The 25,341-nt window shown below is 34.8% G+C and overlaps 1 protein-coding gene across 1 annotated transcript in view; it reads right to left on the bottom strand.

Annotated features, from left to right (window-relative positions):
* Nucleotides 1-25,341, bottom strand: part of BIRC6 (baculoviral IAP repeat containing 6) — a 209,564-nt gene that overhangs the window by 115,337 nt on the left and 68,886 nt on the right. Inside the window, exons 18-33 of the mRNA XM_052649517.1 lie at nucleotides 25,081-25,242; nucleotides 24,859-24,990; nucleotides 24,099-24,196; nucleotides 22,323-22,470; nucleotides 21,179-21,312; nucleotides 16,596-16,742; nucleotides 10,652-10,839; nucleotides 9,575-9,898; nucleotides 9,244-9,343; nucleotides 6,276-6,490; nucleotides 5,735-5,943; nucleotides 5,060-5,406; nucleotides 4,189-4,408; nucleotides 3,550-3,683; nucleotides 2,678-2,815; nucleotides 730-857 (exon numbers count right to left, since the gene is read on the bottom strand). Coding sequence (XP_052505477.1) covers nucleotides 730-857; nucleotides 2,678-2,815; nucleotides 3,550-3,683; nucleotides 4,189-4,408; nucleotides 5,060-5,406; nucleotides 5,735-5,943; nucleotides 6,276-6,490; nucleotides 9,244-9,343; nucleotides 9,575-9,898; nucleotides 10,652-10,839; nucleotides 16,596-16,742; nucleotides 21,179-21,312; nucleotides 22,323-22,470; nucleotides 24,099-24,196; nucleotides 24,859-24,990; nucleotides 25,081-25,242 — 2,824 coding nt within the window. The remainder of the gene's footprint in view (nucleotides 1-729; nucleotides 858-2,677; nucleotides 2,816-3,549; nucleotides 3,684-4,188; nucleotides 4,409-5,059; nucleotides 5,407-5,734; nucleotides 5,944-6,275; nucleotides 6,491-9,243; nucleotides 9,344-9,574; nucleotides 9,899-10,651; nucleotides 10,840-16,595; nucleotides 16,743-21,178; nucleotides 21,313-22,322; nucleotides 22,471-24,098; nucleotides 24,197-24,858; nucleotides 24,991-25,080; nucleotides 25,243-25,341) is intronic.

The following is a 25,341-nucleotide window of genomic DNA, read 5'->3' as shown; positions in this document are numbered from 1 at the left end:
AGAATCTCAACAGGAGAATACAACAAATATAAGGAAAGGGAAAATACAGGATACATGGGGATATTTTATGGGATCCTAATTTAGAAACCAGGGAAGAGCTCCTTGAGGAAGTGAATATGAACTAATTTCTGAAAAGTAAGTTCAATTATCCAAGCAAAATAATAAATTAAATGTTTGGCACGGAGAGAGGAAGGGATGGGGGAATAAGCACATACTAAAATAAATCTTGGATGAGAAGACTGGTTGCAGGTGGTCCAGGAACTCAAAATCAATATGGCTAGACCAAAACTCAAACCTAAAAGTTAGACAGGCAGATGATAGATATGCTAAAGCCATGTTAAGCACTTTTACCATCATTCAAAGATCACCTGGAAACCACTAACAATTTACAGGTGGAGTGATATGATCAGGTTTGTATCTAAAAGAACCCTCTAGGGGCAGCATGAAAAATGAACTGGATTGAGAAAACAAAGGCAGATACGTCTTCTGACTAGGCAAATGAGCTGCACTTAGAATAGTAGCATCAGAAATGTGAGGAGGTAGACAGTTTAAAAGAACTTGGCAAAAATCTGTAAACTATGTATTGCTGGCATCTTACAAATAAAGTCCATCTCAAAAGAGTCAAATAATTTCCCTAAATTAAGTAGTTCATAAGGTCTGATGGGAAGCCTATCTCATACAATGTCTCAAACACTAAAATAACACAAGCAAAAAAATATCGAAAGTTACCTGTTTATGATGAACTAGCTGCTTTCTTATTTTTCTGGAATATAATCTATCAAGGCTACTGCTGCCTTTGGAAGACCGACTTACGTTCTGGGTGTGCAGATTATTGTTAATAAAACTCCACTGGTTACCTACAGAGCAAGGAAAAATTGTATTAATAATTATGATAAATGTGATTTTAAAGTACTATTCATACACAGAAAATATAAAATGATAAATGTGTCAATCACAACAAAGCAGTTTTTGAAAACAATTAAGGAGACCATCGTAAAGAAACTGCTATGAACATGTGATCTTAGAAAAGTTAACCTAGACCCTAAATGACTTTAAGACCAGAGTTCTCTGTTCCTTCGATCTTTCCATTAAGGTTAACAGTTTACTTTTTCCACAACTGTTTAAAATTAATCTTTGTACAATACCACTTTGATAAAGTCATTCAAATGTAACAACAACAAAATGCTCACTATTGCCTATTTCAAACTCTATGCTTTTGTGCAGGTATCAAAAAAAAAAAAAGGATACTTAATAATCTGATTTAACAACTGCAAAAATAAGACTGAATAGTTAAAAAACCATGCTGTATAGCTCTACTACTCATTCTAGAATGTGTCCAGACTATTCCATACTGGTCATTCGGTTCACTTCAGGCTTAATCCCACATGTCACCAATCCTCAATGATTTTTTTTCACATCTGCTTAACCTAATGACAGCTTCTTCTGTTCTCTTATTATCCTTTTGTGAAGTCAATTCAAATTCTTCAGGCCTTAAAAAAATGTCTTCCACCTATGTGTTTTCATAATACCTGAATGCTATGAATAAAACTAAGGCTTCACATATTGTCTGTTATATTCCAACTTTACACACAGTTGCATTTGTGTCTTACTTCTAGAGTCTATAAGTGAGTAGTGACCTATAGATATTAAAATACACCACAGTTTAAAAATAAATCCTTGTGCATGAAAAGAATCTCCCACCCTATTCTCAAACAATGGGTATCATACAACTGATTTACGTATAAAACATTTCAACAGTCCTTTAATAGTATAATCCTAATGGTTTTTCCTGTGGTCATGTATAGATGTGAGAGTTGGACTGTGAAGAAGGCTGAGTGGCGAAGAATTGATGCTTTTGAACTGTGGTGTTGGAGAAGACTCTTGAGAGTCCCTTGGACTGCAAGGAGATCCAACCAGTCCATTCTGAAGGAGATCAGCCCTGGGATTTCTTTGGAAGCAATGATGCTAAAGCTGAAACTCCAGTACTTTGGCCACCTCATGCAAAGAGTTGACTCATTGGAAAAGACTCTGATGCTGGGAGGGATTGGGGGCAGGAGGAGAAGGGGATGACAGAGGATGAGATGGCTGGATGGCATCACTGACTCGATGGACGTGAGTCTGAGTGAACTCCGGGAGTTGGTGATGCCTGGCGTGCTGCTATTCATGGGGTCGCAAAGAGTCGGACACGACTGAGCGAATGAACTAAACTGAATAATTTTTTTTAATTCCAAATTTTATGGAAATTCTTGTCTGTATTTACATATGATATGTAGCTGCTTCATAAAGTCTTGTTAACTTGGAAAACAAGAAAATAATTTATCTTACATTTTGATTTCCTTTCATTTAAAAAATCTTCTGTGCTTCAAGCTTATGGAGACTACAACTCACAAAAACCTAGGAATTTCTGTATCTTGGCATAAAAAATCATTTGCAGTTAATTAACAGAAACACTTTTTAACAGTAAATGGAATGACATACTAAATACCATAATATTACAATAACCCTTCACAGACTTTCTTCTCATTAACTTCACTTATATCTATGTTATTCCTGATAAAGTTAACTAATATTTTAGACAAATTACATATAGCTGGAATCTCCAGGCCCAAGTCAGTTCTGGAAAAATTGCATAGTCATTCAAAATCCCCACCAGCCAATTATTATAAACTTCTGATACCTGTCATAAACCTCTCCCTGTCTTTACCATTCAAAGGTTTCTTTGCAGCTGCTGCTTCATCTTCTACAGTTGCCACATAATCCAGCAACCTGGACACGAGCATAACAACCCAACTGATCATGGGGATATCTAGTACTCCTGTATAGAAATGAAAGGGGGAAAAATAGTCATGTGACCCTAAGAATCCTAATGAAGCCTGGTAAAACAATTATAAAATTAAGATATTTTATAACTCCAAAATACACCATATAATTATCAACACTAATATTTATTTATAGTAAGCCTCAAAATTAAAACCTGCGGCCACAAATTGAGTAACACATCAAATCTAATGGAAGATTTAACAAATCTTTCATGGTACAAAAACAGATTCATAAATATAATTTGAATCTAACAGGTAATAACGTACAGAAAACAAGGTATAAGAAACTATTCTTAAAGGGGGCTGAAATTTTTTTAAATGCTCTCAATTTATAACTCATATAGTTTTATACTATGTTTCAGAGTTTTTATTCCAGGAACAATGTTATTGCTCAAATGAAGCACATTATCAATAAACAGAACAGCACTGCTGCCAAGAAACTTAAACATAAGAGCCTGATTTTAATCATGATAGTATAAAAACAACATACACAATAATTTCCAAGTTCAAAATTCACATAAAGAAAAGGTAACACATTGAAAAAGCAGTAACCACGTGACAGTCAATTACATGAAGGCTGGTCATTCTAAAAAGTCTGTATCACAAAAATACCAACAAAATAGGCAGGAAAATGAATATTAAAATAAATATTTCAGACTAGATAGTTCATAAAAAACAGTATTTACAGGAATCTTATGTTTTTACTGAAGAACACTAATTTAAATAATACCTTCTGTCCTCCTATGCATGGGTAACTGTGGCTGAAGAGGTGACAGTAAGTTATCCAACAGATTAAGTAAGCTTTCTAATACTCCACTGTTACAAAGTGATCTCTGACCAATGCAGGAAAGTAACATGAAGACCCTAAAAAAAAAAGACATAAATAAAACACTGAGTATGAATCAATTTAACTCTTCATATTCAAAATAATTCACATTGTAATTTAAGAGAGTAATGATAGACTATCTGGTTATTAGTAAGATTTATATCTGGAAGCACAATGTTAAAAATAGCTCTTTTTCAGCTATTTGCTTACATTTCCTAAGTTTATCCACAAGAAATCAGGTAGAAACAACATTATTACAGATTCAAAAAAATATGTTTGACACATATAGCAATAGAATCTGATAGGAAATATTTGTAAACACTAATCAATAAACTCCAGAGATTTAGTTAGGAAACTAAAGAATATGGTTCAGTTATATCATGTAGAATCTTCTTCAATATGCCCTTCACTGGGCATTGCTCATACTCTGAAAAGACATGCTTAATTTTTCCACACTCAGTACTCACATACAAAACATTTCCAATTTGAACACTGTGGGAATAAATCACTAGTAACAAATTATTCTGGCATTTTCTGACCTACCTATCCTGTGGAAAGATGAGAAGCTGCTCAGAATTGTACAGTTCCTGAAGAACATTAGAAAGAAACTGGCCCCACCATCTTTCACCACCACACAGCTGAACAAGTAGAAGACCAGTATGCAACCGTATCTTTGGGGTTCCACTGATGCACAGGTGTTTAAAAAGCTCTTCACAGGCCTGGGCATGGAACGTACTCTGCAAAACTGCAGGAACAGAGTGTCCTATTACAAGAAAGAAAACAGTAAAATTTCCTATTTAAGAGTATGCTATAGGATCAAAATCAGCATTCCCAGATAGGCTTTCCTCCTTACCAGCAAAATCTGGTTTATTTATTTTCCCATTTCTTTATTCCTTATATATGGAATTTTAATTGCTAAATATTTGAGGGAAAAATAGCAATTATTACATCAATTATACTTCTTCTATGTGGAGTTGGGTGAATCAGATAGCTGTGTGTGTGCGTGTGTGTGTGTGTGTGTGTGTGTGTGTGTGTGTATTTGGGTGCACACAGTCAAAACCATATGTAATGATCAAAAATAGCTCCGGGCTAGAAACTGACAGTTCTGTTAGATTAGCAACTTATTAACAGCTTTCAGTGTTGAATTTTCAAAGATTAATTATTATATTGCCAGTTAACACAATGATGTGGAACATCAATAGCTGAAACTCAAGAAAAATTTAATCACAGATCTATTTAAGAAAAACAAATTTAAAAATGGGAAAAAAATGAATCAACCTAAAAACACATTTCAAAAACATATCAGAAAGGATATCAAAATAAACAGTACCCAGTAAATACTAATACATCACAACATACAAAATTGTATCAAATGAATTTCCAGCCTTTTTAAGTACTTAAGCTAAATACAAACCATTGGAAGAATGAAGAAGGCTGAGCAAAGTGTCCAATAAATATCTGATGATGGTACGTAACTGCTCTGTGGAAGACGTCTGAATTAAATCTTTTGGGTCTGATGTTTCACTCAACACCTTCCTACTTGCACCAAGAGCTACTTTGAGCCTCTGCACTGCATTATGAGCCAAATTTAGTTGAAGCTGTAGCTGGATACAGTCCTGATAGGCAGAAAAAACTCGACTGTCCTCCTCGACTGCCTTGTCTGGCTTTCGCAAAAAGTACTGTGCATTGTTAGCACTGTTGAGAGGAGGAAGATCAATACTTTGCAAAAGAGTTTCCAGTCGATGACAAGCTAAGTTATACCTATAAGAAAAAATAAATGAACAAAATAATTCTTGCAATGTCCTCTTTAAAATACATATTTACGAATACACACTAAAAATTAAATCTCTAAACAAGTTAACATACAACCATTAGAAAGAATTAATCAATTGGTAAGTAGTAAAAAAAAACAAAACACAATTATTTAATCATATTAATGCATTAAACATTATAACAAGCTAGTGTCCTCCTGCTTTTTGCCCTTCTCTATACACTTATGAAAAGGCATTTCTTGACCAAGTATATGCAAGACATTATACAAAATATACAGCTTCAATAAGATTAAAATATACACCAGTTTTCTACTAACCTGCACTGTATATCCTCCTGTAGAGCAACCATCATTGCTAAATGCTGGTCAATTTCTGGTTGGTTTGCAGATTCTCCCTCTCCCCTCAGAGGATCATGCATTAATTTCAGTTCACTCTCCCAAGGCAAGATATAGGTATGACCATAGTAAAATCCTAATGGGATTTTAGCTCTGGCATTTGTACTTCCATAACGTCCAATGACAGTGATCTGAAATGAAAACTTATAAATATATATACCTACTCATCTACAACAATAAAAATGTGAATCATGTATTTTAAAAAAATAATAAATTATAAAAGATACATTTTTTATTAAAGTACAGTTGATCTATAATATTGTGTTCATTTCTGCTGTACAGCAAAGTGATTCACTATACACATACACACTCTTTTTTATATACTTTTCCATTATGGTTTATCACAGGATATTGAGTATGGTTCCCTGTGTTATAAGGATACTTTTACATTATGTCTGAATATTTTTCATAACTTATCAGAAACAGAGAGAGTGTACCAATTCATCCTCTTGAAGTTCTTTACCTTCATGAATCTGCACACTGGAGGTGGTATCAAATCATGCAGAATTAGTGAATGGGTGCTAATATCAGTTGCCACTACCAATCGCCTCCCATCGACCTCTTCTCCTAATGTCCAAATGTCAATTGACAAGGAGGCCAAGTCTCCACAAGTGGGAATCAATACGTCTGTCAATAGTATTGGTCTGCCAAAATCCAAGGTCACAAATCTCCTTGCCCCTATAAGAGAGAGAGAGCAACAGCTGACATAAAAGACCGCAACAATTAACCACAAGATACACTCAGAAACAATTTGGAACAATTATCTTAAAATATAAAGTCAACTTACTAAACTACAGATAATTAAGAATTTAAAAATTCTCATTCAAAAATTGTCTAAAACTTCCATCTGTATTAGTTTAAACTCCAAGATTTAAGTTAATATATATATATAAAAATAAGTTACTGTGAAGGTAATCAACTGTACACGTAAGCTTATTTTAAAACTTTAAAACCAAAAAAGGTAAATCAGCAAAAACAGAATATAGGTGAACTCAATAAACTACCTATCTGTTCTTCTTTCAGTCATTTGGTCTTTTTTTTCTTCTAGTTTCACAACTAATGTATTAACGATGCCTAATTTTATTATTTGATTTTGGTTTTCTTACGTCCTGTTTAACATCTTTTGGAGCTGCATCTTACATTGTGGTTAAGATATAAAGGAAAAGTATAAGGCTTAAATCACATGTAGTCATTGCTGCTGCTGCTGCTGCTGCTAAGTTGCCTCAGTCATGTCCGACTCTGTGCGACCCCATAGACAGCAGCCTACCAGGCTCCCCCATCCCTGGGATTCTCCAGGCAAGAACACTGGAGTGGGTTGCCATTTCCTTCTCCAATGCATGAAAGTGAAAAGTGAAAGTGAAGTCACTCAGTCATGTCCGACTCTTAGCGACCCCATGGACTGCAGCCTACCAGGCTCCACTGCCCATGGGATTTTCCAGGCAAGAGTACTGGAGTCGGGGGAGGAGTGGGGTGCCACTGCCTTCTCTGCATGTAGTCATTACTACCACACTAAAAAATCTCTTACTGAGGCCCTCCAATGGAGACAGATAAAGCTTCTCTCAAACAGTGCTTCCCTCCCATATTGACACATCACTGTCTCTTCAGCTCAGTACCAGATGAAGCAGAAGGCTTACTATTAAGGGGCACACTGAAGAGGGAGCATGTCTTCTCTGTGTGAGCTCACATTAACAATGATCTGAGAGGAGAGCAGATTTGCATCTCACACACATTTCAGGAATAAAGTCAATTACTGAAACAGTAGGCAGAATCATTCATAAAAATCCTAATTATTTTTCTTCTTTATTGGCTTGGGGGCCAGATAGCAATCTTACTTGTTACACTATATGGTGAAGGAACTCAACTAAATTTAACTAATAGGACTAGTGATATCTCCACAGTGACGTTTTACGGAAAACCAGGGAGTTATCAGTAATCTTTCCTAAACAGGTAAGACTACTGAATGAAAAACAATTCTCCCCTTTAGGGGGCTAACATGCCATCATCAACCCCATAGATAAAAAACCAAATCATAGTGTAAACAACTGCTAACACTTTGTAAGACTGGATGCATAAGACTGGATGATAAATTCCACTCTAAATGCCACAAACACTAATGTTGCTACCAATGAATGGTTAGTTGGGCAGAAAACACCATTAATATTTTTTAAAAAAACAACCCACTGCAATAAAGCAAATATGGTTCAACTCTTCATATAGTGAAAACTAATACAGTACTCACTATCTTCACATTACTTATCCATGGCTAATTCAAGTCAATGTATGGCAAAAACCACCACAATCCTGAAATTAGCCTAATTAGCCTCCAATTATAATAAATAAATTAGTTTAAAAACACACACACACACAACAAGGATTTTGTTAAGTTCTGCTGCTGCTCAAGCCCAGACATAACAGCTGGTAGGATAATAAGGGAAACATTTCCTACGGTGTATTAGTAAACATGCTCTAATGGAAAGCACCTATCCTGATCATAGGTCTCTAGCAATATAAGCATGGTAGAGGCCTAAGTAAAATCTTAGTTCTCCAGAGACCAAGAAATGTTAATCCTACTCAGTTACAATCATTAGCAGTAACTCTGTCAGCTATTCTCAAAAAAATGGTTCCAAGTTAGAACCATGAGACTAATGCTGCCTTAGAATTACCTCTTTAAGCATAATTTTTAGTGTAATGGGTTTTTTTCCAGTGGTCATGTATGGATGTGAGAGTTGGACTATGAAGAAAGCTGAGCACCAAAGAATTGATGCTTTTGAACTGTGGTGTTGGAGAAGACTCTTGAGAGTCCCTTGAACTGCAAGGAGATCCAACCAATCCATTCTGAAGGAGATCAGCCCTGGGATTTCTTTGGAGGGAATGATGCTAAAGCTGAAACTCCAGTACTTTGGCCACCTCATGCGAAGAGTTGACTCATTGGAAAAGACTCACGCTGGGAGGGATTGGGGGCAGGAGGAGAAGGGGACGACAGAGGATGAGATGGCTGGATGGCATCGCTGACTCGATGGATGTGAGTCTGAGTGAACTCTGGAAACTGGTGATGGACAGGGAGGCCTGGCGTGCTACAATTCATGGGGTCGCAAAGAGTCGGACACAACTGAGCAACTGAACTGAACTGAACTGAGCAGCTACAATGGAGGCAGATATTTATGCCAACCATAGCCCAAGAGGTGAGATTCTTATACAGATCAAACCCACTGTTTGGACAGAATGAATGAAACTACTCAGCAGCACACTTCCATTCAACTTCATCAGTACAGAGCTTGAGTCTTAATGTAATGCTTACTCTCGGTAAAAAGCACTTTCCCAAGAGCAGATGTGATTTACTTGTACAGGAAAATAAAACTACAAAATACTCTTTTCCAAGAACCAACAGACAAAGCAAAATATATATATATTTTAAGAAAATCAAAGATTACCTGAATGCATTCGCTCTATAATAATGGACTGGTGAGGTGGAGGTTGAAGAAAATGTGAAGCATGAGAAATTGCAAGGGCTAGACCAGAACCAAGAGGATTCTAGAAAAGAAAAAAGTATAACTCTATATTGATATCACTCTTGCTCTATAAAAACTAATAACCATAAAATGAAGTTAGTAAGTCTCATTTCCTGATGTATATTCTGCAATACTTTATAAAGTAATCTAATTTGACATTAACAAGTTAACTGAATTGGCTTCTAAAGTTAGCGTAAAATAAAAATATTTTTAAATGTCTAAGCAAACACCTATTTAAAATATAGTAATTTACCATTCTGGACTTGTTGGAATTTTTGTTATGTGCAGCAAGATTGACTGCTGGGGGATCAATAACTGAGCCTGGGAAAAGCTGTGCAAGTTCGGCATTAATCACAACGGAAACTGCTTCATTGGGTGGGGTGAGTGGTGGAGTCATAAAAAGAGGTGTTGTTTTTGGAGTGGGTGGAATAACATCAGATGGATGAATGAAGAATCCAGGGGCTGCCACTGGGTTGGAAGGCACAGAGCTGTGAACAGGACCTGCTGCAGATGCTGCAGATGCTGCTGCAGCTGCTGCAGCTGTTGTCTGATGTAACTTGGCTTCCAGCTTTGCTTTCTGTAAGAGAAGTAAAAGCAACAAATATAGACTAACCCTGCCTACCAAATCTGTGGGGAACACTACATGGCATATATTATGAAAATAAACATGATTAACTGGATCCTAGTGCAATAAATATGAAATTAAGTAAAAAAAAATGACTCAATATGAATGGAATATACTTCCTTAAAAATCTAATATTAAATTTCCTGAGTATTTGGGCAGTAGGACTTTCTCAAAGCAAAGGTGGAAAAGAAGAACAATTAAACGTAAATAAGGAAACAAAATTCTTCTCAAAACAAAAAATTAACAGGAAGTGGATTCTCAGGTTGCCTAACCTGACACAATCTGTCACTGGGAATTGAATAGTCCACAACCAAATCTCCAAAACATCTGCTATTATTACTAAATTTTAATTCACATTCATTTACTATCTTTAAATGTTGTTTTAGGTTTTACAATCCATAAAAATAGTAACTGTTAACACTTATGTTTGACCAAGAATATTTATAAACAGAATAAAGAATGGATTTTTAAGATTACAAAGAAAATATCAATTATATTCCCCAAGATATGTAATATAAAATGCATTTATATAATTTTTAAAAATTTAAGTATATCACGAAGATGTTACCTCAATTTTTGCAGAAAATGGTTATCTCAGATCGGTCAACCTAATTTCCTTTATGAAAATAACAGTCATTTTTACAGTACTTTTTCAGCTTTTGAAGTTTAGAGACAGCATGAACAAAGAGCCAAATAGTCTCCAACCTGTTGCTGAAGCTTCAAAAGCTGCTGCTGTTTCTCTTGCAGCACCTGTAGCTGTTGCTCGGCTGAAGCCATTGCATGAGAGAGAGACTGCAAAGCTACCTGGGCTGCTGAACTCAGGGCTGTCGAAGCTTCCCCAACTGTCCCAGATGATAGTCCACCTACTGCAGGAGTAACCCCGAAGGAACTCACTGGCATTAAGACAAAGGGGGAAAAACAGGATAAAGAAAAGGCTCACACAGAAACATGGACAAAAGCACACTACTTCGACACTAAACAACACTTAATTTTCATTTAAAAAATAAAAATCTTGAGAGGAAATCTTAATGGTAAAACTATATTGATAATAATAGAATTCAAGTATAAGGGATCCAAGAATGACTTCTTAATCAAAGAAAATTAGTATACTTTTAAGTTTAAAAACACTTTTAGCCTGAAGACATTTCATTTAATATGGCTAAAATGAAAATACAAAACAATAACCTTATACAGTTTGAGCATGAGAAATAAACTGATTTTTGCTTTACTAAGATTTCCTATAGAAACACCACCTTCTTCTCCCTCCCCTAAGAAGCTAAAAAAAATCCCAAAAACCTTTCAATTATAAGAAGATCATTTAACAAGACTGATGACACAGATTTCTTCATTTTACAGCATAGCCTAAAAAGAGAATCTGGCCCACATACAATATGTAAAGCAGTGTTTCCTCAGAACACAAACAGAAAGAGAAACATGTCCTATGCACAAATAAGTCTGGCACACACTGCTTTATCCATGAATACTACCATTTTTAAAGATCTATAAAATTACACAAGTTTAAACTATTTTTACTCCCCTTTAGAATGTTATTCAAATATGTAGTATAAAAGAACTTTTTTCCCATTAAATATTTACCAATGTCTGTGTAAAACATTTTGAGAAAAGTTGAGATAAAAATTTCATAAACTCACACAATCTTCAACAAAACAGGCAAGAACATACATGCAATGGAGAAAAGACAGTCTCTTCAGCAAGTGGTACTGGGAAAGCTGGACAGTCACATGTAAATCAATGAAGTTAGAACACACCCTCACATCATACACAAAAATAAACTCAAAATGGCTTAAAGAATTCAATATAAGACATAACACCATAAAACTCCCATAAGAGAACACAGGCAAAACATTCTACAGATAAATAGACATAAGTCACACCAATGTTTTCTTAGGTCAGTCTCCCAAGCAATAGAAATAAAAGCAAAAATCAACAAATGGGACCTAATCAAACTTACAGGCAGAGCAAAGAATACTATAAACAAAACAAAAAGACAATGTATGGGCTGGGAGAAAATATTTGGGAAAATGCAACGAACAAGGGCTTAATATACAAAATATACAAAGAGTTCATACAACCCAACAATAAAAAAACAAACAGCCCAACTGAAAGATGGGCAGAAACCTCAATAAAAGAAGACATACACAGGGCCAACAGACACATGAAAAGATGCTCAACACCACTAATAATTAAGAGAAGTGTAAAACAAAACTACAACAAGGTATTGCCTCACACTGGTCAGAATGGCCAAATTAAAAAGTCTACAAGTAATAAATGCTGGAGAGAGGGTGGAGAAAAGGAAACCCACCTATGCTATTGGTGGGAATGTAAATTGATACAGCCACTAAGGAAAACAATATGTAGGTTCCTTAAAAAACTAAAAATAGAATTTCCATACGATTCAGCAATCCCACTCCTGGGAATATAACCAGAGAAAGTTTGACTCAAAAAAACATACATGTACCCCAATGTTCACTGCTGCACAATTTATAATAGCCAAATTAAGGAAGCAATCTAAGTGCCCATCAAACATAAATGGATAAAGATGTGCTATACATATATAATGGAATACTATATGGCCATGAAAAAGAACAAAACAATACCATTTGCAGCAACATGGATAAACTTGGAAATTATTACATTAAGTGAAATAAGTCAAAATGAGAAAGACTCCCTTATATGGAAGAAAGAAAACTGCTACAATAATAGGAAATGTAGAAGTTACCCTGTAGAGCTAACCTTAGTGGGAGAACTAGGATTAGAAACAAAGGCCATGTGAAATCAAACATAATGTGAGGCCCAATGCTAAGTCAGGAACTTAACTCATTTAAACTTTGCGATGGCCCATGAGTAGGTAATACTGTTACCCTATTTCACAGGTAATGTATCTAAAACTGAGGGAGGCACACAGAAAAAATTGATATAATATTTTAAATCAACAATATCCCAATAAATATAAATAGTAAAACTGAGGGAAGTAGTTTGCTCATAAATATTTGAAAAGTAGGACGGGGGAGGTAATCTAACAGCATATCTTGACATTTAACAATGAATATGCTATGCCAGAATTCAAATAAACTATTTTTTTAAATTAAGTTATAATCACAAGATAGAAATAACAACAAAACTGTGCATAGCCTCTTACAAAAAAAAATTTCCTCTATTTAAAAAAAAAAAAAGGTCACTACACTGAAGCCATCCGATACCTCATATACGACGCACAAATTCAACTATATGAGTTGGGTCAAAAAAGAGCAATCATATAAGCTGTGTGCCCCAAAATAAAATCTACTTGCTCCACTAACTGTTCCACCAAAGCAACAGAAGTTCATTCCAACTCTAGAGGGAAAATTATTAGACTTACTGAAGCATTTATGTTGGCCTTGTAGTTTTGGAATAATGTAAATGACCTTCAACATTAACCATGTATACTTTAGCCTTCTACTGACTTCAAAATCTATGCCCAAATAATATTCAAAGGAAAATGAGCTAAATCACGAGAAACACGTAAAAGATAAACAATCCAAGAAAAATGTCATTCTGCTACTACAAAAGCAAAGAAAAAATAAAGAGAAATGAAAATGGAATTGTGAGATAAATTCAAATGAATACTGAACACAAAAATTATAACAATAACCACAAGAATTAAAATAATATAAAATTAAGGTATGAAGTCATATTGCCATATAACTCAGAAAAGTGATTAAATAATGTTCAATATATTTGCACCATATGGGAAAAAAAGTAACTGGATTTCTGGATGTCAAGGATACATGTATATTATGCTCTCTGGAATAACTGCTAAAAATAATAAAAAGAAGAAAAATAGCTCAATAAAAATAGTCACCAATAAAATGGAAACAAAGGGAAAAAAAGAAACATCTAATAGGCAAGATGAGAAATCTAACAGAATATATAAAATACATGGTAGATTTGAATACAAATATATTAGTAATTATATTAAATGTAAATAAGCTAAATACTCCAATTGAAAGAAACAGGACAAAAAAGGCAAGTACATTCTGCTTATAAAAGACGTATCTAAAGTAAGGAGCTGATGACTGATAGAGAAATAGCAAAAGAAGTAATTTTAGAAAAATCAATGCTAGAGAGAGAGAATACCTAACAATAAAAGATTCAATTCATAAGAAAGATACAACCATTCTAAATTTGTATGGTAGCTTAAAAATACATAAAAGAAAAACTGCTGAAACCAAAACAGACAAATCCACAAGTATAATGACAAGAATTTAACATGCTGATCTTATTAACTCAAAAAAAAAAAAAAAAGAAACATAAAATAATCAATAAAGAGAGAATTCGAAGAACACAATTAGCAAACTGTATATCCAAGTGGATATACAGAGTACACTTCACCAAACACAGACTAAACATTATGGGTGAATTTAACAATCATAACATGGAACTTCAACGGCTGACCAAAAAATACATAAATGCAATTCTATACCACACAGACCTTACTCAACCAGCGTTTAGGAATATGTAGCTAAGAAGTCATGAAAGTGAAAGTTAGTTGCTCAGTTGCATCCGACTGTGCAACCAACCAGGCTCTTCAGAACATGGAATTTCTCAGACAAGAATACTGGAGTGGGTTGCCATTGCCTTCTCCAGGGGATCTTCCCAACTCAAGGATCGAACCCAGGTCTCCAGCACTGCAGGGCAGATTCTTTCCTGTCTGAGCCACCAAGGAAGCTGAGCTAAGAGGTTATACAAAGAAACAAATAAAAAGCTAGAAATGATTACTCTAGAAAAGTTAGGACAATGCTTACCTTCTTCAAAGAGTAAGGGAAAAATAAATTGAAGTGGGCATAAAGAAATCTGTTTACAGAGTACTGGAAATGTTGTTTCTTGACCTAGTAGTCATATGGGCGGTTTGTGTTGTGATAAATTCCTTCCCTATACAATTGTTTACTGCACTTTTCTGTATGAGTATTGTATTTCACAATTAACATGTTTCAAGATAAAAGGAGATAGAAATTGAGAGACTACACTCATGTGATCACAACTCAGGACTTTGTCTTAAAATTTAATAAAATCCCTCTGCTGGCAACAGTTTTGATCTGAGTGCAATACAAATTCTTATAAAAGCATAGACTATTTTTGGAATGACAAGAAACTAGTCCTATTATTTGTTTTGCAGAAAAAATGGGTAGGAATGTGAAGGAATACTTTTTTCAAATCACCTCTTTTATTTAAAATTTCACACCTTCTAAAAATATTTCTTATCCAAATATATTAATTTTCTTAAAAAATTAATTTCATGACAGTTCCAAAGAAAAAAAGCCTGATTTAAACAACTAAAGAGATCTCAGACTCCCTGGTTGTCCTATGGTTAAGATTCTGTGCTTACACTGTAGAGGGCATGGGTTTGATCCCTGGTCGGGGAACTAAGATTCCGCACCCAATCAATCAATAAATCAATAAGTAAAACAAAACTAAATAGTTTTCTGGAAGTTTATTTTCTTGTTATGGCATGTTTCCATGCCACACTAAAGGTGTAAGTTTCTATAAAATGACTGTAATAGTCCAAGAAAACAAACATAAATAGATATTGACCCTTCTGGCATCTCCACGTAAAAGAAATATAAAATTTTATTTTAAAATTAAAACTCTCAGCTAGGTAAGTCATGAATTTCACTTAGTGGTTACTTCCACAATTGCAAGAAATACGATTCTGAATAAAAAGACACTCAAACAACTGTTCAGCCCCCTTTAAAACACGCTGCCATTCTGGACTCAAGTGCAAGATTAAATTTTTCGTGACTTTCATGACTTCTTGAGCAACTATTTTTACTTTCTGAAGAAACAAAGGCACTCACTTACAAAAAAACACAAACACAAACAGTAGAAGCCATTCAAGACAATATTCAAAAACACATCTGTGACTATAATACAAATATTAAAACATATTCCAATATTTTTAATTACAAAAACTTCAATTATTTGTGCCCAGACAGAACTGTGCGAATAAACACAGATCTTACAACATAAAGGAAAAAAAAAGGAAAAAAGCTGTACAAAACAAGCAAGTTGTCATCAGTCATTCATTTAAAGCATCACCACCACCATAGATTCAAACACACAAATAACAGGTTCATGTATCCAAAGTTGTTTTAAACTAGCTGAAAAAATAGTTTTCCCTCTTCACTCATCTCAAACTTCTCAAAGACACTAACTAACAAATATACTTTTAACTCTAAATGCGAGAAATAACACCATGATGTGAAAACTACACACAAGACTGGCTGACAGTTGATGACTACTGCAGATGGATAATGAAAATAAAAAGTTTATGGTACTCTTCCCTTTACTTTCATCATGTTTGATATTTTCCAAATTGAAATGTTTCTAAAATTCCACATACATAAAAGCAAAAAGATTTAACATAGGGTTCTAGAAGGTAGGGGGGAAAAGCCATGAATAGAGTTAGAAAAGATATGAAACTACTTATGATTTTTCCTCAGAATCTCCCTCCAACCAATAAGTTTCTACTTCACACAACAGTAAAGGAGTTTTACAGATAATATAAACAGATATGTAAACACTTATATATCACTTTATTGCAACATAAAATATGTAATAAAAAATGTATATAATAAAAGAAGGTACATACCAGTAAACGTACTTGCATCATCCCTTTCTATTCTTGTTCCATCACTAGTTGACACACAAGAAAAGTGCAGAGGTTCAACTTCTAGAAGTCCAGTGAGAGATGTGAAACTACCTTCAGCAGCAGTGCCACTACTAACCTTCCCATTTCCTAATACAAAGCAGAGACAAGTTTGATAAAGGGTGAATTAATCTTAACAAGGCAACAGTCATAGTGAGAATTAGAGCCACTACTTCAATTTTAACTGCAAAGATGTATAAATGCACAGACCTTACAAAGGGCTTCAACAACAGGCATGGTATTAAGAAAACCCACAAACAGGAGGTACTACTAGTCTCCGTACTACAGAAGCAGAGTTGTACTGAAGCAACCATTACCCAGAAGCATACACATTAACAAGAAACTAGAACAAGTGATTTAGATTTTAAACGAGGAACAGAAAACAAAAGTAAAATAAATATTTTAAATGAGGAAAAAATAAGAGAGCTACTTAGATTCAAGCATGCAAAAAAAAATCAAAATATATTCTGATATCAAGTGTATAAATGACACTAAATTAAAACTAAAAAAAATACTCAAGATATGAGCAAGATTATATTCTACAATGAGATATGCTGCTTTATAATGATAAAAATAAGTTAGCACACGTAGCAGTAAGAAAAAAAATCAAATGGTCACATCTATGCAAACCATAAAACGACAGAAGACTGGATGGAAGAACACAAAAGAACTAAGAGTTTACACGGTACCAGTGGAGGGAAAGGGAAGTGTCATCTAGTACTTGTCAAATTTTCTAAAATCAGAGTAGTACTTTCAAACAGAATTCTTTATCAGACAAAGTAAAACAGAAAGAGAAGATGGAAAGAATGGAGACACAGAAAAAAACCTGGAGGAATAAATCAAACGCAAGACTAAACTGTCAAAACCTCATTCTCCAACGTCCATTTGCACTCAGCCAAGGATCTGATACATGTGTTAAAAAGCAGTAAAAATAATTTACTGAGCACTTCTTCAATAGAAGACATGGGAGATACAGGAGAAAAATGACAGGCCCCAGTTGTCATGAAATGCATATTCTATTCAAGGTTACCAGATACGAAACAAATAATTATATAATAATTTTTATAATATAAAAAAACAAATAATTTTTATAATATTAAAAAAAAAGTGCTACACTTTACTTAGGAGAAGTTCACAGGACAAATAAGTCAAGGGGAAATCAATCTAAGTGAATGGGCAATAAAATACTTCCATGATGAGGTGAAGAGATTCATGTGAAGAATAAAAGAGTTTTACACATCTACTCCAATGAGGCAGAGGAACCCAGGCAGAAGAAATGACACGAGTAAAATCTCTTCAGTAGAAAGGACCACGGCACATTAGAGGAACTGAAAGAAAAATGTGCCTACTGGAACATTTCTCAATCCTAAAATCTCTCTACACATCATTAAAGTAATTATAAGAACTCAAAAACTGAGCTTTCCTTTATATTGGTTGTATATAGAGAGAGATTTACAAAAGTAGAGATTTTAAGAAGAGACTATACTAAACATTAATTCACATAACAGTAATGAATTAATCTGATTAGAGATAAAATCTTTCATTTTTGATGAAAAAAATCACTGTCTTCTAAAACAAAAATAAATGAGAAGAGTCTTACATTTCTGCAAATCTCTTTAATATGTGGCTTATCAAAGGAAGTTGGATTTGCCTATCTGGATCCAATCTACGACAGTATGATGCTTTGGCAGAAATATATGAAAAAAAAAACTCTGACAGAGAATATACATAGTTAGAAAAGAAAGGAATGTTTTAATAAAGTATTAAATATTCAAAAATTTGAAAAGTGCCAGTTTAGAATTAATTGCAATATAGTATCTGAAATCTTGAAAAAGACCTTCTCAAACTCTGCTACAGCAAGATTAGTTGGCCTATCTTATTCTTTTAAGGAGTCTTCTGTCCAAGTATGATGATGACACATCAACCACTTGGAAAATACTGGTTCAATACTATATACAGATCTTCCAAAAGTTAATACACCTCCTTATACAGTATCAGAAAATGACACTAACTAATATCATAGCCCATCAGAAAAGTCATTATGAATTGAGAAGCTGTCAAGCTCTTTGTGGAGGACCAAAGTTTTCCAAAATTCTAATCTTTGCTTAAAAGTTCTACTTCTAACATTGGCAACAAATAACTATCAATTAGATGGATACTGACACGCTTTTTAAATTCATTTTTGAGAAAATACCTGCCAAATAATCAAATCTGAATGAACACATTTTGTTTCTCATTCTTACAAATAAAAATGGCATTCCATGAAATAAGCAACAAAAGTTTATAGCTACAACAACTACACAAGTTCATTTTCTTGAAACAATCATGGTTCTTCAGTATGCAGCAGAAGTGTTTCATGCACACTTCCCATTTCAAAACAGAATATTTAAAAGATTTGTACTCCTGGGTTCAAAACCGAATAAAATTAGTGATTTTAACTATTTCATCAAAGATATTTCTAAGTAAAACCATCATGCTTCTGACTCCTAAGTGTATGGGGAAGATCATCATGCTTTCACACAATCAGTACAGAAGTCTATGCAGTGAAAAGGGCAGATAGGAAAACGGTAGACCCACGGACTCCCTGAAAGGATTCAGGGACCCTGAGAGAGCCTATGGACAACACTTTGAGAATCACAGGACCACAAAAAGAAAACAGGGGAAGGGAAAAAGTCAGATCATACTAGATCATCTACGCTCCATTACATACATGGGGCTTCCCCGGTGGTTCAGAGGGTAAAGTGTCTACCTGCAATGCAGGAGACCCAGGTTCAATCCTTGGGTTGGGAAGATCCCTTGGAAAAGGCAATGGCAACCCACTCCAGTACTCTTGCCTGGAAAATCCCATGGAGGAGCCTGGTAGGCTACAATCCATGAGGTCGCAAAGAGTCGGACACAACTGAGTGACTTCACTTTCACTTTCCTGCTACATTACAGACTTTGGATGGTACAATCTTGGAAAGACATGAAAAATATCTTAAGAAGACAGAATAATCAGATCAGGTTTACATTAAAAAATGACTGCAATCATTGCACTGTAAAGTATGAACAGAAGTGAGCCGAGAACAGATGCAGAATACCCAGTTGGAAAGCAATTTTTTGGTCCAGGTTCAAGACGACTGTGACCTGGACAATAACCTTGTGACTGTGAGATGTAAGAGAATGGGCAAACTGTAAATACAGGTTGGTGGAAAATAGATAGGATCAGATGACAGCCCCGATGCAGAGGATGAGAAAGAGAAGATACAGTTCACATTTCTGTTTTGTGCCACAGATGCCTTTAACTGAAAAAGGAAATGCTGCAGAAGGTCTGATGGAGAGGAATAAAAAAATGAGACATTCATGTGGAGATGAATAGTCATTCTAAAATGAATATGGCTGTTCTTGTGTCTTTAGCCAACCCCAGGGGGGGTTTGTTACAGTTTCTCTGTGACAAATTTCATTCTATCCTAAAGTGTACAGGAGGCACCTACAGGTCGAGTTCTAACCCCTCCTCTGAGGTCTACTCAGAATTTGACATGTCACTTAGACACACACTGGCATGAGGGAATCAGAGCCTAAGTCATCAAACAGAATAATTTATTAAAAAGCAAGAAGACCAGACGTATAATATAATCTCTTTCATTAAAAATGCTCATAAACACATGTAGCAAACAAGTCTAAATAGCTAAACACTCTGTTAACAACGGTAACCTAAAAGACTGGAGAGGTTAAAGATGAGATATTTTGCATTTTATTTCTGTATTTTATTATTCTCCTTTGCTTTTTTCACAATTCATAACTAAATTTAAACAAAACTGAGACTAACCCCCCAAACTGACTTATATTTAACATGGTAATTATCATGTTTACAAGTAAATTTTTTAACATTTTGGTTTACTAGTAACACTTGTAATAAGTTCAATAAGATGGAAGAAAACAAAAAATAAAGTGATCATTGTTCTAACAAAAACAGAAAAACACCAAATTCTAGCATCTGAAGACATTATACAAACAGTGTTACACATTCAGTCCTAAAGGCATATTCTTTAGAAGTATATCCAAGAACACATGTAACACTGTGTACCAAGTTTACCTCAGGAGAGAATGATAGAAGATGCAGAAAATTATTTTTTCTTTCTGCATCTTTGCTTACTAAAAAAGCATATATTAATTTTATTCTTTAATATAAAATAATACATTCTTTGATTTTACAGACAGCAAAGGCACACCAAATAAAACTGGAAAGACTACAACAAATAAACAAATTTTAGTCTATTAACATTAAAGTCACACTAACATAATGAAACACAAAGAAAACAAACAAAAAAACTCAAATTTGCAACCCTGTGAAAAAGAACATCAATATTTTTTGATGGGGGAGTTGAGAAACAAAGCAAATAGTTTAATGATTCACAGACACACAAGTTTCAGAAACTTTTAGTTCCCAAAGACAGAATGGAATAACTACAATGTATTACAAATCAATGGTATCTTAAATCCAAGATAAAAAATTTAGAAATTCCTTTAATCAAACATTCTACTACCTGAAAGGACATCTGATAAATCAATTTCATCAGACTGGACACCAACGCTGCTGTTGTGCACATTTTTACAGGAAGAGCCACTCATCTCCAGATCAAAGAGGACTGGATCGAACGGTGAGCTGTACAGTCCGTACCTGAAAGGCAAAGCAAAGCCTAGCGATTCTCCTGTCAGTCACCTAATTAGCAAAGCATCTATCTACGAAGCTTTGGGACGTCCCTGGTGGCTCAGACGGTAAAGCGTTTGCCTACAATGCGGAAGACCTGGGTTCAGTCCCTGGGTCAGGAAGATCTCCTGGAGAAGGAAATGCCAAGCCACTCCAGTATTCCTGCCCGGAAAATTCCATGGACGGAGGAGCCTGGTAGGCTAGAGTCCATGAGGTCGGAAAGAATCGGACACAACTGAGAGACTTCACTTCAAAAGCAGTTTTTACACAGGGCAGAAGGAGACACTAATCACATTTAACTCAAATTCACTGAACTTGAACTGTGTTCCCTGCAAACCTATGCTCCAAAAGATATAGTTCAGAGACTCAATAAATGTGATTTCAATTAAGCTGGTAACTAATGAACCAAGACTGAACCTTCATCAGTAGACTGAATCAAAAAAAGAGGCTTTCAAGCACCCTTCTCTTGCCTGAATGACATTGACTCAGCAGAAGATACAAAGGTTTTCAGTAACATATCATCAAAATCAAGATTTCTAATCAATAAAGATGATTATAAAAGTGACTGCTTTAAATAATAGAACATGCTACTTCAAAATAACTCAAATCTAACCTTATTTAATCTAACCATATTTATTTCATTAAGTTTAAGGTTTAGAAAATCAAATGGCACATAAAGAATACTAGTTAAGGGCAATACGTGATTAACACAATTTCACCTTACAAAGTTTTAACAACGAAGAATCAAAGTACCTTAAGTGTTTTTTCCCACTAGCAAGAAACACCTCTTCTAAATAATTTTAATATAATTAGCCCTCCAACTATCATCTCCAGGACTTCCAAAGCTGTTACAGGGAATTATTCTCAGAGAAAACAGAGGGAAAAAAAATCTTAAGCAAATATATATCATAACAATTCTGTGCAAAGGTAGTACCATATCCAGAAAGGCCCATCATTAGTCATTTCATAAGTTAAAATACCTTGTCTGAAGCAAAGCCTCCATTGGTGTTAACCTGTCCTGTAACTGCCTGGACACAGCAGTAAGCAGAGACGCACAGGCAGTGCTGCACCCAGCCAAATCGTCATCTTTGACATAATTCAGTAAGACAAAATACCAATAGACAGAACCTGAAAACAACAACAGCAAATCAAGGCTTCTTTCCCTCATTTCTCCTTCACAAAGAAAACTTCAAATTTTACATTTATGAGTATGTCCTCTTTTCCTAGTACGATTTTCTGGAAAGAAAATCTGTAAGGGCAGATTACAAAGAAGGACTAACTCCCTGGAAGACTCTAAGAGGATGGTGACAAAGAATCGCATTATATTTTTCGAGAAGTGTACAAAGTCAACCTAGTCATTTAGGTTTTCAATAAAATGAGATGATTCTAAGGGACATTTTAGAATAGCCAGAAAAGTGAAGATGTCAGATCCTTCAAACAATCTTTCCTAAAATACTCTTTCTCTGTATTAAAAATTTCAAAAACAATAGATGGCAATGAACTACAAATAACATACTTTAGCAAGTGAATGAAGTGTAGTCATTCTATATTGCCAGTTAGATATAGACCAAAGGTGATCTTAAAAGGTGTTCACGACGATGTATTTTAACTCTTTTATAAAACTTGAGATATCTGAATACTAAGTATACCCCATAATTTAAGCACCCAACCTCTAACACTATCTTCAAGAAGTTGTTCTAAACACCAGAAACTATCACAGTGAGTAACCAAGTCCAAAACATTCTACTCTATGTAACAAAGGAGTTTATAGTTTTAGTCAATATATATTCAAAGTAAATATAAAGGGATTCTTTGTCTTAATTAAGATACTGATAAAATAACCATTTATTGGGCTTCCCAGCTGGCACAGTGGTAAAGTATTTACCTGCCAATGCAGGAGACACAAGAGACGCGGGTTCAGTTTCTCAGCTGGGAAGATCCCCTGGAGTAGGAAATGGCAACCCACTCCAGTATTCTTGCCTGGAAAATTCCATGGACAGAGGAGCCTGGCAGGCCACAGTCCGTGGGGACGCAAAGTGACCATGGGGACCCAACGGCGCAGCAGCAGCAACAATTTATCAACTAACTTTAAGCAAGGTTTTTTTCTGGTACACCACAAAGGTCAAATTCTTGTGGAATATGAGATAACTTTTTGAATGGATTGGTTATTTATGAAATAAAAGACTGTGAGAAATGTCTTCCAAATAAATAAATAAATAACACTAGGTAAAGGGCAAAGCAGTAGCCCTTCGTAGTAAATTCCTACCTGATAACTACATTCATTCTTGAATGGCATTTCCACAGTTTTTAGGTGCTGTAAAAAAAAAAAAACTCACTGGTCCCTTTCAGAAAATTCCAATATGCCACAGACCCTACCATTCATACGCAATATGTGTATGGACCATTTAACTAATTTATGACATCTCTCTGGTACTTACAGATGTTTTAGTTTGTAACATCTGATCTACCATCACTAAACAACCAAACAACTCAATTATTATAAGGAACTCCACAAAATGTATGAATTGAGATGACCTGATTATTTACTTAAATCTCCCACTAACTTTTTCCTAAAAATATTATCAAAAAGAGTATCTGCCTATCCAATCACTATTTAAAACCCCTTAAAAAACAGACAAGCTACAGAGAAAAATAAGACTAATTGAGAAAAAACTAAAGTTACTAAACAATCTCAAACATACTGTGAGATAATTCCTAAAGTTAGAGTTATTTATGACTGAACAAGTTTCACATACCACCAGTTGCTGCTGCGGGTAAAAATGACATATTATCAAGTAAGGCCTTCAACAGAACAGATCCAAATCCAGGTTGACATGGGTCGCACTTGCCATTACTGAAAAAAATTTTTAAAGAAAAAGTTTAAATACATTACTCAAGGTAATTAATTCTAAACATGTTGTATTATTCAATCTTTAAATGTGTTCATACAGACTGAAAAAAACCTGCCTCAAAGCCCTGTAAATGTGCAGAAAGATAGTAGGGACTGACTGTAGTAAGGGTCTTTATAACTGTTTTCTTATGCGATAAACCACTCTTTTTTTCAAAACCCAAAAGAGCTAAAAAGCAGGTACAGTCAATACAAACTATTAATTTCAAACATTTCCTAGATAGTTTCAGGGTTTAGAGAAAATGACCTGCACAATGCTACAAGTAAGTCTGGGTAAACTGACATAACTGGTAATAAAGGCCTCTGTGAAGAATCCAAAGACAATCAGGGATAGTGGGAGTGAAAGTGAGGGAAGAGTTCCCCTTACCAAACTCCCCCAAATCTTCTAATAAGCAGAGACGCCCAGTTGAATACTTTTATTACTAGATTTAATGTGACATTTTGCCCAAAAAACCCCAATTTTTTTTCCTAGGATCTCAATAATCCTCAAAAATCCACTTACGTTATACATATATTTAACAAGAACCAAATGACCCTAGACACAAGGTATCACCTGCCAAACTACAGGAGCACCTACAAAGTATATTTTTGACTTAAAAATCACCAACCTGATGCACAAGGCTAGAAATCGAGCACACTTGTGGGCTATGCTTCGTCCTGCCTCAAAGAAGCAAACACGTACAATGTCTGAAAGACAGTTTCGTGTTTTTGAAAGCAGGCTTTCATTTCCTTCCTTTGAGCTGCAAAACAATAGCAGGCGTTTAGGCTCATGCTGAACTTCCAATCATAACATCCAAAGGGCAATCTGTGGTAAATAAAATCTTATTAACCTTCCAGGTCCATTCGAATGTACTCCAGCTAACCAACAAAGAATATCTAACACAAGACTCTGGGCATGTTCTGTGATTTGGCCATCATCTGCTTTTCTACACAAAGTGTTGAGAAGCTTCTCATGAAATTCTGAAAACTGCAACATGGCACATCGCTGCACTCTACAAAAAAAAAAAATATATATATATATATATGCATATACCCCTACACACACATATACATAAATACATTAATAATCAAAAGAGAAAAATAAAGCTATT

This window comes from Budorcas taxicolor, chromosome 11 (genome assembly GCF_023091745.1).
Source record: "Budorcas taxicolor isolate Tak-1 chromosome 11, Takin1.1, whole genome shotgun sequence".
In the NCBI taxonomy this organism is placed as follows: domain Eukaryota; kingdom Metazoa; phylum Chordata; class Mammalia; order Artiodactyla; family Bovidae; genus Budorcas; species Budorcas taxicolor.
The sequence above is the reverse complement of the archived record's forward strand: the minus strand, read 5'-3'. Positions and strand labels throughout refer to the sequence as shown.